This window comes from Arabidopsis lyrata (genome assembly GCF_000004255.2).
Source record: "Arabidopsis lyrata subsp. lyrata unplaced genomic scaffold ARALYscaffold_8, whole genome shotgun sequence".
Classification (NCBI taxonomy): domain Eukaryota; kingdom Viridiplantae; phylum Streptophyta; class Magnoliopsida; order Brassicales; family Brassicaceae; genus Arabidopsis; species Arabidopsis lyrata.
Window position 1 is genome coordinate 13,131,435 of NW_003302548.1, and position 19,037 is coordinate 13,150,471.

Sequence of the window (19,037 nt, forward strand, 5' to 3'; positions counted from 1 at the left end):
GAGATTTCCGTCGTATCCAAATAAAGAATATTGTTAAGAGAGAGCAAACAAAAAAAAAAAGTAATAAAGAAAATGTAAATGGAGAAGAGTTTTTTTGTTGATGGTTAGGGCTTGAGTTGACCCATAGAAAATGGACCTCTCAATTAATGATGGTCCATTTTCACTTATTGACTTTCACTTCTTCTTTTTTGACAACTTTTTATTTATTTTACTTCCAAATATATCCTTCATATTTGGCCTCTTTTAAACCACTCTTTACACCAATATTTTCTATTACACTAGCTTGATATATTGTACATCTAATGTCCGAAAAAACACTTCTTCTTATGATTATATACGATCTCGATATTGATGTATATTGGTGATTGGTTAAACATAAAATAGTTTGGGAATACATGGACCATGAAGATTTATGTTATATTGTATATATGTTGATAATGACATGTAAATGCATTTATAGCTCTCCCACAAAAGACATTTTTTGGGTCTAACAACTTTGATATATATACGGACATGAAATTTCAACTCTCATTACAATTCAAAGAATTTGTAAATTTTGGGGTTGTTTTCCCTATTTTATTCAACGTTGGATGCATTAGACGTAGTTAAGATTCGAATTGACTCAAGTTGACTTTCTTATAGACGTATACCATACTATTTTTTAATGTTTATAATCAATACATAAAATCGAGATGATAGCAACATTCGTAGTTGTTAAGTATATAAGACATTATTTGATCGCGTAAATCAGTGATTATGTTAAGCTTTTCAATGACTTACTTAACTATATTAAAATTAGTAGTGTTGTTTAATTTAAATAAACCAAACTTAATATTCAATCCAAAAAACTCAAGATAGAAATCGAACGATGCTATGAAGAAATTTGGTTACTTGATTTGGAATAACGGTATATTACATATGTTCCATAATAAACATAGAATATATAAAAATGGAAGGACAAAATTTTTATTTAAATCTAGAAGATAAAAATGGCACGAAATATTTTAAAATTTGTATTACTATTAGAATTTAGAAATAGAATTGTAGATAGATATCGTAATCTCAAAATAGTGTGAGAGAAGAGAGAAGCGTACACGGAAAACGAGGGGGATTTTGGAGAAGCAAAGCTGTGTCTGTCCCCTCTCAGACTTATTAAAGTGTTTTTGTCTCTTTGTGCCCAAAATAACGCGTTTTAGGGTTTTGCGTTACAAATATTATTATTCCATTTTTAATCAAATCAAACATACTCATCTGTTGACTTTGACCTTTTCTTTTCTTCTTGTAATTTTCTTGGGACAAATTATTAAAACTACTAAATAAAATTTTTGGTTTGTAATAAAAATATAAAACTCAGCGAGGCCGCAATCATCGGTAGATGTTCTCACTTGACATTTCTTTATACGAAAAACTGATTTGCTAAGTCAACAGGTTGTTTTCCCGCCCTCCTGCATTTTACTCAGAACGAATCTTGACCTTTATTCTTCATTTTTTTTTGTGTTTAATCGACTAGAGGATCTACATTGTATATTTTTTAAATTATCTTTATAACCAAATCTACACTACTTACTAATATATCATTTAGACATCTGAGATCTAGCTACCAAATTCATATACTTAAAAGATAAATTGGATTAGTACGGAGAAAACTGTTTTTTTTTTGTCTAAAACCATTTGTATATACATATGTCGTTTGTTTTAGGTTGGTACTTGGTATTCAGTTTCTTTTAAGACGTAGCTCTGACCACTACCAATAATTTTTGCCTCAAAATCACTTGTATTAGTCTTGTTTCATATATAGTATGATATTCGAAATTTGTCTCGAAAATCTCTATATCTTATTATCTTATAAGTTGGTTTGCTCTGATGCCGGTTTAATGTGATCAATCATGTATATATCCTTACAAATGTATAAAACACCTGCTTTAGAACAGATATACATCCGGTTTCAAAGTCAATGAATACAGTTTACATGAGGACCTAATTACAATTATACAAACACACACATGGCTCATTTGGCTTTGGACCGACGATAGCTAACTCTTTTGTCCTTTATTCCTTTCAGCGTGACAAGTGACATGACAATCTTTTTCAAAACTTTATAAATTTTAGCTTTATAAATTTAATTTTAAAGCATTTGGGTTCTGAAATTGTATATATGGTCAAAGGATATTATATCAATATATATAAGTCAGCTACTCATTATATATATATATAGCCAGTGATTGGTTCGAAGTGTAGTACCAGATTTTGGCTCCGAACGGAGAAAGCGGAGCGGATCAAGCGGATCAAGCGTATCAAGCAGAACAAAAGTGGATCAAGCAGATCTGGCGGTACAAGTGCGGATCAAGCGGTTCGAACGCTTTTAAATATATACTGAATGGTAAAAACATATCATGTGGTGCGGATGAAATATTTATATTATAAAAAACATTAATTTTAAGTAAAATATTATTCGTGATCTATACATACTAAATCTTTTATATTAAAATAAATATGCAGTATATTTTTATACATGTGTTTAAGAAATATTTGCAATTTTTTTATGTTGAATGGTGAATAATAAAGCGGTTCTACTGCTTTTAAATAGATCTGGCGGTACTCTTTTAATTTTAATTTTAAAGCATTTGGGTTCTGAAATTGTATATATGGTCAAAGGATATTATATCAATATATATAAGTCAGCTACTCATTATATATATATATATAGCCAGTGATTGGTTCGAAGTGTAGTGCCAGATTTTGGCTCCGAACGGAGAAAGCGGAGCGGATCAAGCGGATCAAGCGTATCAAGCAGAACAAAAGTGGATCAAGCAGATCTGGCGGTACAAGTGCGGATCAAGCGGTTCGAACGCTTTTAAATATATACTGAATGGTAAAAACATATCATGTGGTGCGGATGAAATATTTATATTATAAAAAACGTTAATTTTAAGTAAAATATTATTCGTGATCTATACATACTAAATCTTTTATATTAAAATAAATATGCAGTATATTTTTATACATGTGTTTAAGAAATATTTGCAATTTTTTTATGTTGAATGGTGAATAATAAAGCGGTTCTACTGCTTCATCGAAACTTCTTTTTATTTTTTAGAAATACCCTCTCTGCTCCTAGAAGATTGTTGTTCTAGTGTTTTAGGTTTGTTCCACGAAAATTGATTTTTTAGGTTTTTCCTTTATTTATTTTTTTAATTGATATTAATAAATTATAGATTTAAGACGTAATTATTAAAAATAATTAGTTGTTTCAGATTACTATTGGTTCATAGTTTATTGAACCGAACTAAAACCAAATTGAACCAAACCGAACCGAACATAAACTGACCCAAACACAAACCGAACCAAACTAACTTCGGTTGAATTTGGTTAGAGTTTTACGAGACCCAAATAAATTGAACCGAACCCGAAGTTAAACCGAAATGCACACTTCTAAATAAAACAATTGAATCCAAACAATTTTTAGTATTTTTGAAATTAAAATAAAAATAAAAATAAAATATGTGCATAAAAATTTAGATCTGCACATGATACACATCAAATATGATGCGTTTCTACTGTTACATGCGTTCCTTTGTAAATTTGATCCATTTGCAGTCCATCCTCTTTTTATCTGCTTTTTAAAAAAAAAATTATTTACGTTCATAAATTTGTGAATGGTGAAACAAGTGTGGTTCTCCCATTATGCGTGTGGACTGTCTTTCTCCCGTCGATCCATTCAAGGCCTTTAATAAAAAGAATTTTTGTTGTAAGCTTATTTGTTGTAATTAGAGGTTTCTGACTATAACTATTTTTAAAATCAAAAGATTAATTACTTTTAGATAGTTCAATGTTGTGAATTAAGCTTTCATGCATTATACAAATTTCTACAATCCTTACCACCCCATATGCTGATGTTAGAACATGCATACTTTACCAATTGACCAAAAAGTTATAGTCTATTTAAACTCCCATTGGGGAAAGGCAGTTCAACCACATTTGTGGGATTGGAATAACCCTAAGATAGTAAGATATTAGGGTGGGACATTATGCCACCACCTTCTCCTGATTTTTTTATTTTATTTTTTTAACTCTCAAGCTCTAAGAAATTGTATGTAGTTGTGATATTGTACTCTCTGTTGATCTAAAATTTAATTTTAATTTTCTGGAGTGCTAAATTTTTTTTACTAGCAAGCTCTAAGAATTAGAGTGCGAGAAAAAATACCTACATGTGATCACTTGCAATGGAAAATCTGAAATTATTTAGGATAACTCGAGTGTAAAAGCTAGGTTGAACAATTGATGGTCAACACCTTTGACTTTTGACCACTTCTTCTCACCCATAATGAAATATATATACATTTTCTTAGATCTGGTCTCGTGAACTTTAGCAGTTAGCTAGCTATGATCCTGTGGTCAATCATACCCATTGTCTTTATTTTTTCAGCTTGGAGAAGCAATAGTTTTATTCCCGTATAATATAATAACTTTACAAATTCAAACTTAATTAACAAACCCCGATATCATCCATGTCCCATGTGCACACACATGCATACGACATACATGCTACATATCTAGCATATATATAAAATATAGTTTTGGAATGTGAGATTAAAGTCAGTATAGGAACTAAAATAGTATGTTTTTATATGACATAATTAAGTATTAGACCCTTTTAGTCTAACTAATCGCACTACACTTAGATATGTTTGTGTGTGTGTGTGAACGAAAATTAATTATATGTTAGTAGTGAAGATACAATACCTTTCTATTTTTTAGTATATTTCTTTTCGAGGAAAAAAAAAAATCAATACTATGCTTGATAATAATTAATTATATAAGTAGGAATCGGAGTCGTTGCGTACACAGATGTTGATATATGTGTACAAAATGGAAATATAATAAAGAAGGACCGAGTGGTTTATTGTGGTTACAAGTATTGTATTAGCAATTTGGCGATTTCGAATTGTTTTTATCTTTTAAAGTAAAACGTAAGAAAAGGGAGTGTGTGGACGTACGTCCTTAGTTTGCGGCTGCTAAACTTTTTACGAGTGGACCATGTCAAACCAGTTTTTATATTAATGAGATTTTGTTTCCATTAATTAGTTTCATTAATCATTCATTTGTGTATATATCAATCACCTCAAGACGGCACATTACATATCTTTTCGTACAAAAGAACAGTGCACGCGTCTACACACACAACCTCACACGTCACGTACGTTTGGTACGTATGCGTGAAACACTCAAATGTACTTTTTAAGATCGATGGTAAGTATTAGCATTTGTGAGGTTTTGTACGTATGCGTGAAACATTGAAACATACATTTTGAAATGGAACGATGGTAAGTATTAGCAATTGTGAGGTTTAGTTCGAATGTGTGAAACACTTAATGTACGTACTGAATTTGGATCGATGGTAAGTATTTGCAACATAGCATTTTTTTATTGTCACTGGTGTTCGGGTCGTCAAACCCGACTAATTCGAGGTGAATAAATATTTTGCAAGAGTTTTTCAAATACTAGCCGCATGCATCTAATATATTCAAAACAAAATCAAAGAGTCTAAATGGCCACACTACAACGAGTCAACGACTTTGAAGTGGAAACGAACACATAGCTTTTACAAATTTACACCCTGAAACCAAGATCTTTAACCACACCCTACCACATGCGGATTTATAACATTTTTTAAATGGTAAGTATGAATTAGCAAAGTATTTTAAAATATTTGGGTTAAAAAGTAACGTAGCATTTGATCACGCGTTTTCTCATTTTTCACCACATATTATCTACTAATTAATTAATCATTCATACTAATGATCCAATATCATTTATTAACCTATAATTTTTTTTTTTTTATTAAAGTAACGTGTTTACTCAAAAAATAAAAGAAGAATGGCTTGAGTAGGAAGCAACCGACATGAGGGATTGAGGGTAGGGATAATAAAACAGCTAATAACGCGTTATAACCACACGTGCTTATGACAACCTTCTCCTTTGTGATATTTTGGCCGTTTGATCAACCACATGTCATATAAACAGCTGCCTGATGATATACGATTTTTGCAGTGTTAAGCTTTTGGGTCGGGCCGGGTCGGATGGGTCCATGACCTTGACACTCCATTCTCATCAGACACAAAAGGTTATGTTCTGAGAAAAGCGTGTAATCCCCACCTCCCAACAAAAGTTTAATTTCATGATTTTGTAACGAAGAAAACAAAACTCAAAATGGTAAGATACAAAGCTGTAAATCTTTTATACCACTTTACTGATTTTAGTAATTCAGTTTTATCGATCAAATTAGAAAATCATTTAGAAAAACCAAAATAGTAGAAATTAATTAAAATTTTACTAATTAATGATAACATTTAAAAATCACCGTTGATTTTGTTCACTGCATATATTATATACCGTTTCACATATTCTGTACCATTTGTTCATCTATAACTGTTTGAATCCTTTAACCAATTTCAAATTCGCCATTAAACTATTAACTATAAGTCGAATTTATTTGGTTTTATACAAAGTAATAAATGATTTGAAAAAAAGATTTTTGAAAAATCGTCCTTATACTCCTATTAGAAATTAACAAAAATAGAAATGATGGGTGGAGGCGTGGAACAATAAATAGTTAACGAGATTTGATGACCGATGACTTGTCGGAGAAGAAGCAAACTCTCTGCTGACGTATGCTTTGTGTCAGCTTATTTTCGAAGCTTCTTTCTTACGCGTTATTCCTTATTTTTAATTGTTTTTTTCATTTACTTTCCTACTTTTTACTGTTTCTCAATTTATTCAATTAATTAATTTATTAACTTGAATTTCAACTAATTTTGTCTCTTTCTGTTGGTTTTATCTTTCCCTCAGAGCACATTTTCTCATCTTATACTCTCTATCTACGTGAAAGTATGTTCTCACGTTGTTTCCATTTTTTTTATAATTGAAATTCCTTATAGGAATTGCCGTTAGCTTAGTATATTTATGTATCATAAGGGAATATTAATTCTGTAAAAAATGTAATCACTTTAAAGTCTCACATTAATACTATGTTCTCTCACTTTGATAAATGCGCCAAATAAAAAGAAAGTTACTAAAAAAACTGCGTGTTTATCACTAGTGAGCTTGTCATAGTTTTTGTAGTGATTAATCTAATTATAGTTGGTCCTTAATTTAAATCTTTACTAAGAAAAGAGAGATTAACTATTGCAAGTGTAATATGTATGAAAAGAATCGGCGACAAGACGTTCAAGTCAAAATAGAATTAGGCGAATTATAAAATTTTACGTCAGGAGAGGATCACAAAGTTTTTCTTTTCCCGTAAAAAAACAATTATATTGGAAAAGACAAGTTGTCGTTAAAAGTTAAATCAAACAAAGCCGCGAGGAGTTTAAAAATACAAAATGAAAACAAATTACTAAAAAGTAAAAAGAGTAATAATCAGATGCGGCAGACCCACACCTTTTGGTTTCGTACGTGTCTTCCCTCACGCGCCTTTCCTCGTATCCCTTGGTCTTACCGTTTTAACCGGTTATTTCTTTGTATACGCGTAAAAACAAGGGTCACCATTCTATCAAGATTATTTTTACAAAAAATCAGACAAATTTATATGCAAGAAATCCAAACTAATTCTTAAAATTCATGAAGTTTTTAATTTTTTTATCATTAAAGACGTATTAGGATAATCAATCAAACATAATTTGAAGAGAGAATCAATATATGATCTACATAAAAAAAATCCAGATATTAAACAAAAACTATTAATCTATTACAACTTGGGGCTATCACATAATTCGACTTGATACAAAAATTATTTAAAAAAAATATATTTGAAATCGACTAAAATAATTTTCTAGAACAAAATTTATCATATCTTGCATTTCATCATATTTTATAATTATTTTAGAAAAAGAAATCTATCTAAACTTTTATTCATACTTCATTTAGTGTTTTTATTAAATTATTTTTTTAACAGCATTATTGATCTAGGTGATATATAGTTTTCACTGATTAAATTATATTGTGTTAAACGCTTGTTGCAGGCTAGCCATCTAGTATATAAAATTAGTAAAAAAACATGTTTACAAAGAATAAAACAAAAATATCTCTATATCGGTTTATGGGTTAAGGCGTTATTTTAGTTAATACAAAACTCATCAAACCCATCCGTAGCTTATGATGTCACACGCGTTCATAGCAAATATGAAATGTAACGAGCCCGAATTATATTTGGACTAGAAGAAGTCAAGTTAGTATTCAAGAATTAGAGACCAAATTATAACAATGCCGAGACACGACACAATGTGGGAATAAAGAAGAAGAAAAAACTGAAATGAAGGGACAAAAATTAAATGCCCGGCAGAGGACGGCACCGTCTTGATCCATTCACAACCGTACGCCACACCCATCACCGGCGTTTACCGGTGACCAGTGTTTTTTTTTTCTTTCTCCTTTCTATTATATTTTAATTCTATTTTATTTTATATTCTTTTGCCCGCGTAAATGAGACGAAATAATAAATAATTAAAAAAAAAAAACAAATGGGAAACCTCCTAAATCCAAGCTGTTTTCCAGAAGAACCCAAAACTCCATAAAAGTTATATTCACACCTCTCTCTCTTATCTCAAATCTTATAACCATTACAAAATAAAAAACATATAATCACCCAGAAAGCTAAAGAAAACTTTTCCTTTTTTTCCCTCACGAAATCTCAGAAGATGATATATCTATAAAAGTATCATCTCATAGATTCCATCTTTTCTATTACATGGAGAATAAGAAAGAAGAGGATCATCATCATCATCAACAACAACAACAACAAAAGGAGATCAAGAACACAGAGACAAAGATCGAACAAGAACAAGAACAGAAACAAGAAATCTCTCAAGCATCATCATCATCAAACATGGCGAATCTAGTTACGTCATCAGATCATCATCAGTTGGAGCTAGCTGGAAATCTCTCAAGCATCTTCGATACTTCATCTTTACCTTTTCCTTATTCTTATTTCGAAGATCACTCTTCTAATAATCCCAATTCTTTCCTCGACTTGCTCCGACAAGATCATCATCAATTTGCTTCTTCCTCTAATTCCTCTTCTTTTTCATTCGATGCCTTTCCTCTTCCCAACAACAACAACAACTTTTTTACGGATTTGCCCTTGCCTCAAGCTGAGTCATCAGAAGTTGTGAACACAACACCGACTTCTCCAAACTCAACCTCAGTCTCATCTTCCTCTAACGAAGCTGCAAATGATAACAACAGTGGAAAAGAAGTTACTGTTAAAGATCAAGAAGAAGGAGATCAACAACAAGAGCAAAAGGGTACTAAGCCACAGTAAGTGATTCATTAACCCTCCATTTTAATATTGATTTGTGTTGGATTATTATTAATTATTGTGTTTTTTTTTTTTTTTTTTTCTTAAAAGGTTGAAGGCAAAGAAGAAGAACCAGAAGAAAGCTAGAGAAGCTAGGTTTGCGTTTCTGACGAAGAGTGATATTGATAATCTTGACGACGGTTATAGGTGGAGAAAATACGGCCAAAAAGCTGTCAAAAACAGTCCTTATCCCAGGTATACACACATATAACTCTGTATATACATATATATTGCAGCCCTAGCTAGATCCGTTTAGACCATCCTCACTATATATGCTGATATGCATGTGTTTACATATACTTTATATGTAAATATATATATGCACATCTATTTTATATGCATATGTAAGTATATTTCACTAGATCGGGTTTATCCATTCATAAGGATCATCAACATTTTCTGCATACTGTATACTATATATACATGTTCATTCAGATATATAACACACCGTATCTCTAGTCATATATACAAATTTATTTATATTTATGTGTGTATAGAGTAGCCCTAGATTCAGTGTTCTCTATATATGCCGAGTCTATTCAATCATATCATTCACTATATGTTAATATATAACGACTGTATATACCTAATACGCGTTTTTGTAGGGTCAAAAAATTGTCTGAATTTTTGTTTTCGAGAATATCTTTTCTTTTGTTCCATTCCATGAGGTTTCTGTGTTTTGTGTTTTTCTTTCCTTAATTTCTGTTGCTTGTGTCGGAAGATTTCTGTTTCATCTTGTTCCAAACTTCATTGCAGATCTCGAGATCTTTTGTTTCTCTGTATATCTTCCATGTTTCAAACTAGATTAGATAAGAGATCTTTTGAAAATGTATTATTACTTAATATTTTTTCTAATGTCATGAAAATACAGAAGCTATTACCGTTGCACCACAGTGGGTTGCGGAGTGAAGAAGAGAGTGGAGAGATCCTCCGATGATCCTTCAATCGTCATGACAACCTACGAAGGTCAACACACTCACCCTTTCCCCATGACTCCACGTGGACACATCGGAATGCTGACATCACCAATCCTAGATCACGGTGCAACCACCGCGTCATCATCATCATTCTCCATCCCTCAGCCACGTTACTTGCTGACTCAACATCACCAGCCCTACAACATGTACAACAACAACTCTCTAAATATGATCAATAGAAGCTCATCCGATGGTACTTTCGTAAATCCAGAGCCATCATCATCATTCCCCGGATTTGGTTATGATATGTCACAAGCTTCTACATCAACTTCTTCTTCCATTAGAGATCATGGATTGCTTCAAGATATTCTTCCTTCGCAGATCAGATCCGATACTATTAACACTCAAACCAATGAAGAGAATAAGAAATGAGCAACTTTTTTTTCCCGGGGCAATTGTTTTTTTTTTTCTTTTGGCCGGATCCGGTTGATAGGTCTCATGAGGAGTTTTTGGCCGGTTTAGGTAAACCGATGTTGCTGGCTTTCTAATGTCTTTTCTTCATTACATTTAGCATCGGCTTTGTTTAATCACCACAAAATATACAATCGACGCTAAGTAGGAACAGAGGTTTGTAGCATATGTGATATAGGTATAACTTCATTTTTTTTTTGAGTATTAATAAAGATGTATCGTTTACTTTTTAAGACTTCGGAGAGAGAAGAGTTTAATCAAGTTATATAGTATGTATTTAGTTGTATTATAGTACGTGTTTCTAGATCATCTAATTTGTAATCATGCTATGATCTCACATAGCCCGGCTCAAAAATCTTCCATTTTATTATATTTCTATCCATCCCCTTCGATGTAAATTATATACAAAGATATCTCGGTTTGCATAGATAATATATATACATATATATTCGTATAGTTACATAGATAATACAATATTTAACTTCAGTTTTAATTTCTACTATAGTCAAGATGCAATGCTATGCACACACACACACACACAAAAAAAATCTTATATGACCTAATGTGATCCTTGGCTAGAGATATATGAAACTAAATACTTGATTTAATGTTATCATATGCCCAATTTTCATAACTACTATAATTTCCCTCATACTTATTTAAATGTATATATACCGTAACGAGCATCTACATATAATTTTAAAAATGATAACCAAAAAAGCCTAAATAATACAAGATATATTTCATATCTAATTAAGTCATATGGGTACTAAATGTTCGCTTTATATTTATCTTTATATAAAGATATTAAAGAGAGAACTTTTAGCCTTAAACTCAAAGTCTCTTTTACAGTTTTCTTCACTGCGACTTTTATGTTAGTCTTCAATCATCACAAATAATATTCAAAAAGACTTTTAGGATTAGCGAGAACACTGTTTAACATGCGTACTTGACCCACCATTAGTTGTAGTCATGTAGATATTTGATTTTAACATAATCAACATCATTTTTTTTATTTCTCTTTTTCTTTAACCAAATGCAAACTGTATTATTTCTAGCATAAGCTTTTTTCAAGAATATGATTCATTACAAGATAAATTGTTTTTTGAAATGTTATGGTATATAATTAATCTAATGTCTTTATATTTCATAATATCCATTTTATTTGATTCATCCTTTGACATTTACTTAACAAACACACACACACATATATATATATCATAAAGTTGATGTATGGAGGTGTATATATATGCGTGCATATATGATTTAGGTCTTTTTCAGGAAGGCGATAGCTACGCAAGTCATGTATGGCTGATATTAAATATAAAAGTAAAGGAAAAAGGCATAGAGTTAGTAATGTCCATAATGGTCTGTCTTTTAATCACTAAAAAAATAGAAACAGAAGGAGTTCTAACAGGCTACTCATCAACCCTATTCCATCACCAACTAAGTATCAAAACAAAGCATGCTTTGTATATTATGGAGAGTTATTACTTATTGCTAATGTGTTTCTTTAATCGTACCATCCCGTAAAGTTACACCCTACACGTATACGTTAGCCCATTTATCATTGGCACCAGTTATTCAGGGTCTTAAATGGCGACAGTAATTTTTTTTGTGGGGTAAAATTGATAGTTTTACATTTTTTTTTTTCTTCGATCCAATTTTTTTTTTTTTTGTCAATTGATAGTTTTACATTGTAATTCGAAAACTTATACTCCTACAACTTACCAATATAATGTAAAACTATCAAGTTTACCCCAAAAAAATGGACTAACGTAGTTTCGTAGTTTTTATAACTTAAATGGATTAAATATTTAGTGAACATAAAAATAAGCGCACTATGCATAGCAATGGGGTGTGAAAAAAAAAAAAAGATCTAATTGAACATAGCCGAATTTAACAAAAAAAAAAATTTGAAGTCAACTAAAATTAAAAAAATGTCTAAATTGACTTAGAGATTGTAAAATACTAGTATTATGGCTCCTGCTATACATTATTGGTTACTTTTATTTCTATTTTGTTTCAAAACTAAACATAAAATTAATTTTGATAAATTCGTTTTTTTTGTAGTCAATTTTAGATAAATTCGTTTTTTTTCTTCTGCTAAATCTAGATAATTCGATTTTGTTTAGTTCAGTTATTGGAGAAAACTGGTTTAAATTTGGTAAAACCGATCTAATTGTGGTATAATCTGATTATTAAAAAATATTTTGGTTAGTCAAGAACCAAATCGAACGGAAGTTCTCAGTTAACCAAAGTAACTTTAACATTTTGTCGACCAGTTCAAGACCTACAGCCAAAGCTGAATCGAACAACCAAAATCTTGGTTCGGTTCGGTTATTTATCCAAGAGCTAGGAGAAGACATCAATAAATTTCTACTTTTTTTTTATATTTGGTTTGTATAACTTAGTTACTTATTTTGTATTAAAGATGGATTTATTTTTATTTATCCACTTTTCTGTATAATATTTTGTATTAGGTCGTTGATTAGCTATTTATTTTTAATAATTACATTTAATAATTACATACTTATTTTTTAGGATAGAAAAGTTTAGATTTTTTTTAATGTCAAATTTATGATAGGAGTGGTGATGAATCTATACTCCTAAAATAAACAAACAAACACATATACTTTAAATAATTAAAAGGTGATAATGCTTTTGGATTTTATTTTTTTGGTTTTTGCTTATTTTTTGAAAACTTTATACGATTTAAATCAAAAATACAATACCTTTGTGGACATATTAACTCCAATAGATTCAATATTTTATATTATGTTGTCTGATATGTTTTGATTTTTTTTTTTTCATACAAACGTATACATGGGTGAACATAAGTGAACACGTTTTAAAGCACATCCTCATTTCAAAAATCTATATATGTAAAATGGCTCATTGGGAAACAAATATAATTAGAATAGTGGCCCAAAATAAATTGTAGTGTAAATAAAAGCCCAAAAAATTGAAAATTTGTGTAAATTTTGATGAATGGCCCAAAATTACTTTTGCAGCTTTTAGTTTTATTGGATCAGGAGGTATGATGTCTTGAACCACCTATATTTTTATGTAGACTAAGACAACATGTATAACCCAATTCTTTTTCTGTGTAGAACTTAGTTCTTTATTGTGGCTTTGAATTTGTCTGGTTCTTCATGAGTGAACTTGGAGAATATAGTATGATAATCTTCATCTTCTTAGAAATGGCCCCATTTCAAACTCACTAGATGATTTCCACTCGCCCCTATCATTTAATAAAGGATCATGTAATAGTATATATGAAAGCTATCGATTCATTCATTAAAAGCAACGCTTAACCTCGTAAATTCGTGGAAACACTATTGATCATTTGGAGAATTAGGTATTGACATGACATCTTTCAGTGCTTTATCAGATTCTGCTTGATTTAGTTTTTCATTTGAACCGATATTCTGGGATTTCCAGTCAAGTATGTGGGGTATCCATCAAACATCCTGTTAAGTCATAGGCTTTAAACTCATTCTCTATGATGGTTTCAAAACTTGATCTCCTAAACACACCTTTAATAAATGGATCCTAGGTTGTCAGGAAAAATTTGATACAATCTAGTGAGATTACAAAATTTGAGATCATGGTTTCATGTCATCTTTCGTAAAAGACATGAAAAATCATTATACACAAACTTAGCCCAAGCTATAGTCCATTGACTATCATGATGTGCACATGATGCTCGCACTAATTTTTTTTTCTCATCGAGATAACACTACTAATGTGCATATTCGAAGAATCAACAATCCACCTTCATAGGTCTGACTAGGGGAGGTCCCCGCGCCCGATGCGGGGTTGTATGTTGATTAAAACCAGATTTAGTCATTTAGGGTTATAAGTTTTAGACAATTATTGATTTAATTTTGTCAAGAGTATAATTTTTATAACGACATTAATATAGAATTATGGTAAAACGCCATAACGTTTGATATATTATTGCGAGAAAATAGTGATTATTATCCTCTGAATATAGTAAAATGCAAAACGGAAAACTAAAATCATTAGAACCAGAAAATATAAATTTAGTAGTCTTGGTTTGCTCATCAACAACCAAAGATAATCAAAAGATCAAAATTGGATGTGTGACATTTGTCCTTTCTTCTTGTTGGAAAAGATATCTCGCATCCTCGTTACATCATGACAAGAATGATTGAATAGAATCTGCGAACACTTGTATGAAGCAGTACCTCTTCGTGTACCTTAATTATCAAAGGAATATAGTTTCAATGTCTCAAACCCCAACAATACATGTTAAATAACAAAACCAAAACAAAATACTTTCACTCATTTCAGTTCTTGCAAATCTGAATATACATATGGTAATGTCATCAATACATTGCCTCCACTTAGCGAAAAATTTATTGACATAAAACCACGGTAGTCGATACCGGAGACGCTCACAACTACAAACAACAGAAATTTCGAAGGTACCAATAGTTCTTGACTTCGAATTTAATAATGTGACAATGACAATAATGTTTAAAGATTATGTTCATTTGGAAACTCCTTCCATTATCCTAAAGATATTGATGTCAAAACTCTTACGTTAATTTTGATATCATGCCCTTCCTCTCCAGACTATTTTAAATAATTGCCCACTCGTCAATGACTGGCTTCTTGGGAGCAAATTCAATCTGATGAGTGTTGTTTTTGTACTTTTGTAACAGAGTATGGGATCACCTCCTGCTCCTCGGTGAGATCTTTCGAGGTATGGAATTTGGTTTTCTCTAGGATTTATCCTCGACAAAGATTGTTTTGATTTTGGACTGAGATACTTCTTGGACCGACACTCTTCTACCCATGAGATACTTAAATAATTGTCAACTCGTCAAAGATTGGGTTCTTGGGAGCAAATTCAATCAAATGAGTGTTGTCTATGCACTTTTTCAGCGGAGTCTCGGGATCACCTCATGCTCCTCTGTGAGCTCTTCCTAGGTGTGGAATTTAGTTTTCGCTAGGCTTTATCCTCGACAAAGGTTGTTGTGCTCCTGGACTAAGCTACTTTCTTGGACCCGGCACTCTTTCTCTCTAGAGTCACTTAAATAATTGTCGACTCGTAAAAGACTGGCTTCTTGGGGACAAATTTAATCCGATGAGTGTTGTCTTTGTACTTTTGTAACGGAGTCCCGAGATCACCTCTTGCTCCTCTGTGAGCTCTTCCCAGGTGTGAAATTTAGTTTTCTATAGGTTTTTTCCTCGACAAAGGTTGTTTTGCTCTTGGCCTGAGCTACTTTCATGGACCGTCGAGAGTCACTTAAATAATTGCCCACTCATCAAAGACTGGCTTCTTGGGGCCAAGTGTTGTATTTTCACTTTTGCAACAGAGTCTCGGGATCACCTCGTGTTCTTCTGTGAGATTTTTCAAGGTGTGGAATTTGGTTTTCTCTAGGATTTATCCTCCACAAAGGTTGTTTTGCTCTTGGGTTGAGCTACTTTTTGGCACCTGACGCTCTTTTTCTGTTGAGACACTTAAATAAATCTTGCTCCAATCGTCCTCTTCAGTCGTTAAAGACTGGTTTCGTGGGGACAAATTCAATTCGAGGAGTGTTGTCTACGCACTTTTGCAACGAAGTCTCAGGATCATCTCATGCTCCTCTGTGAGCTCTTTCGAGGTGGGAAATTTGATTTTCTCTAGGCCTTATCCTTAACAAAGGTTGTTTTAATCTTGGGATGAGCTACTTTATTGGACCCAACGCTCTTCCTCTCCTTACACTTTTAAATAATTGTCGACTCGTAAAAGACTGGCTTCTTGGAGATAAATTCAATCCGATGAGTGTTGTCTTTGTACTTTTGCAACAGAGTCTCGAGATCACCTCTTGCTCCTCTGTGAGCTCTTCCCAGGTGTGTAATTTAGTTTTCTCTAGGCTTTGTCCTCGACAAAGGTTGTTTTGCTCTTGGCTTGAGCTACTTTCTTGAACCGTCGAGAGTCACTTAAATAATTGTCCACTCATCAAAGACTGGCTTCTTGGGGGCAAGTGTTGTATTTGCACTTTTGCAACGGAGTCTCGGGATCACCTCGTGTTCCTCTGTGAGCTTTTTCAAGGTGTGGAATTTGGTTTTCTCTAGGATTTATCCTCCACAAAGGCTGTTTTGCTCTTGGGTTGAGCTACTTTCTGGCACATGACGCTCTTCTTCTATTGAGACACTTAAATAAATCTCCAATCATCCTCTCCAGTCGTTAAAGACTGGTTTCCAAGGGAAAAATTCAATCCGATGAGTGTTGTCTATGCATTTTTGCTACGGAGTCTCAGGATCACATCATGCTCCTCTATGAGCTTTTCTGAGGTGGGAAATTTGATTTTCTCTAGGCCTTATCCTCAACAAAGGTTGGGAAAATTTATTGGACCCAACGCTCTTCCTCTCCTTACACTTTTAAAGAATTGCCCACTCATCAAAGACTGGCTTCTTGGAACAAATCAATCTGATGAGTGTTGTCTTTACACTTTTGCAACAGAGTCTCGGTATCACCTCATGCTCCTCTGTGAGCTCTTCCCAGGTGTGGAATTTAGTTTTCTCTAGGCTTTGTTCTCGACAAAAGTTGTTTTGCTCTTAGGCTGAGTTACTTTCTTTGTCCTAACGCTCTTCCTCTCCAGAGTCACTTAAATAATTGCCCACTCGTCAAAGACTGGCTTCTTGAGGACAAATTCAATCTGATGAATGTCGTCTTTGCATTTTTGTAACGAAGTCTCATGATCACCTTCTGCTCCTTTGTGAGCTCTTTCCAGGTGTGGAATTTAGTTTTCTCTAGGATTTTTCCGCAACAAAGGTTGTTTTGCTCTTGGATTGAGCTATTTTCTTGGACCTGACGCTCTTCCAGTCATGTGCCTTCTTTGCTTAGAAAAGTAGCATCTCAAGTGGTGGTTTATAAGTTCTGGCGACAGCATAATAACATTCTCCATAACTCCTTGCGGCTTGCTGCTCAAATCATTTTCAAGATGGTGGAGTGGAGCTACGAAACATCATCACTTCGAGATGAACAAAGCTTATGCTTATTTGGATTCGTTATCTATTTCCAAATCTTTTTTTACTCTACTGTAGTCTTGTTTTTATCTCTTTTTTTGCCAATGTTGCTTTTGTGTAATTATTTATCTTTTGTAAAGCCTCAAACTTCATTTTAGATCATATTTACATGTTTAGGAAAAAAATAATTCGGAAAAATGGAAACAAAAAAAATAGATAAGCTTAGTAACTAATGAAAATTTCTGTGATCCTTAGCACAAAACAACTCTGCATTCCTGCAACTTTCAGCACACATATTTTTTAGCATCATTCGGGTGCCATTGCAAAGAATAGTAGCCAAAACCATAAGAAACAATATCATAGAAACGTGATCGACTAATAAATATTCAGAAATTATATATACATGAAAAACAACAATATTCGAATACCTCGAGTGACTTCTATTCTAGTGAATCTCATGATAAATATGGTGATATTATCACATTGTTTACTCCGTTCTCTCAAAAATTTACAACAGTATCCACCATGTAGTCGACATTATAGACGTAAATTTATTTTAAAATTAAGTTTTTAGCATACTAACCAAATTAAACTATAACAAATCTAATTTTGATTAAATTAATAACTTACAATTCATCTTCTAATTCCACATAAACTTGATCCCACACTTTATTATTGGTTTTCCGTCTTCAATATTGCTAACACTCACGACCCAACCAATTAAATATAATTATTTAAATTAATAGATCAAACCATAATAATGCAAAGAATAAAATATCCAAACAAAAGATATTATGGGACCAGGGAAATAAACATACTCAAAACTAAGTATCAATTTTCCTAAAAGATGCGAATGCGCAATAATCAATCGCACCCAAGGAAGGTATATGTGAAACAAAGATTGATAAATTCCAATGAATTTTAAAATCATAAAAAGTATGACTAAGCAAACCGATAACATGAATCAAAATCTCTAAGTGTTATCCATCCAGGGCCTGCCCTGAGATTTGAAGGGCCAAATACTCAAAAAAAAGTTTTTGGTTATTTTGAAAGGTTTTAAAATTTAGGGCCAATTATAGTAAAATAAATAAAATTAGGTCCGTTTCATAAATAATTTTTGTTGAAGAATTTCAGAAACAAAATTTGGGCTACAGCAAAAGTTTCTTGTTGATGTCTATAGGGCCGGCCATGTATCTATCGTCCTTGAAAAAACTTGAATCCACGATGACGATAATACTCTCTATCAATTATAGTATGTATGTCGTGACCCTAACAAACAAAATAAAATTGTTAAAGGTATAGCAATC

At 32.2% G+C, this 19,037-nt stretch overlaps 1 protein-coding gene across 1 annotated transcript; it reads left to right on the forward strand.

Moving 5' to 3' along the window:
* Window positions 1–8,516: 8,516 nt before the first annotated feature.
* On the forward strand, window positions 8,517–11,032 carry LOC9300067 (probable WRKY transcription factor 48). Its single transcript, XM_002863945.2, has 3 exons — window positions 8,517–9,315; window positions 9,407–9,550; window positions 10,227–11,032. The coding sequence occupies exons 1-3, from the start codon at window positions 8,747–8,749 to the stop codon at window positions 10,702–10,704; spliced, it is 1,191 nt and encodes a 396-aa protein (XP_002863991.1). The 5' UTR covers window positions 8,517–8,746; the 3' UTR covers window positions 10,705–11,032.
* Window positions 11,033–19,037: the final 8,005 nt, after the last annotated feature.

Bases quoted from the DNA above. Each gene is read 5' to 3' on its own strand.
- LOC9300067 (XM_002863945.2), top strand. From the start codon at position 8,747: ATGGAGAATAAGAAAGAAGAGGATCATCATCATCATCAACAACAACAA. The intron at 9,316-9,406 runs GTAAGTGATTCA...TTTTCTTAAAAG, and splicing joins CAAAAGGGTACTAAGCCACA to GTTGAAGGCAAAGAAGAAGA. The intron at 9,551-10,226 runs GTATACACACAT...ATGAAAATACAG, and splicing joins AAAAACAGTCCTTATCCCAG to AAGCTATTACCGTTGCACCA.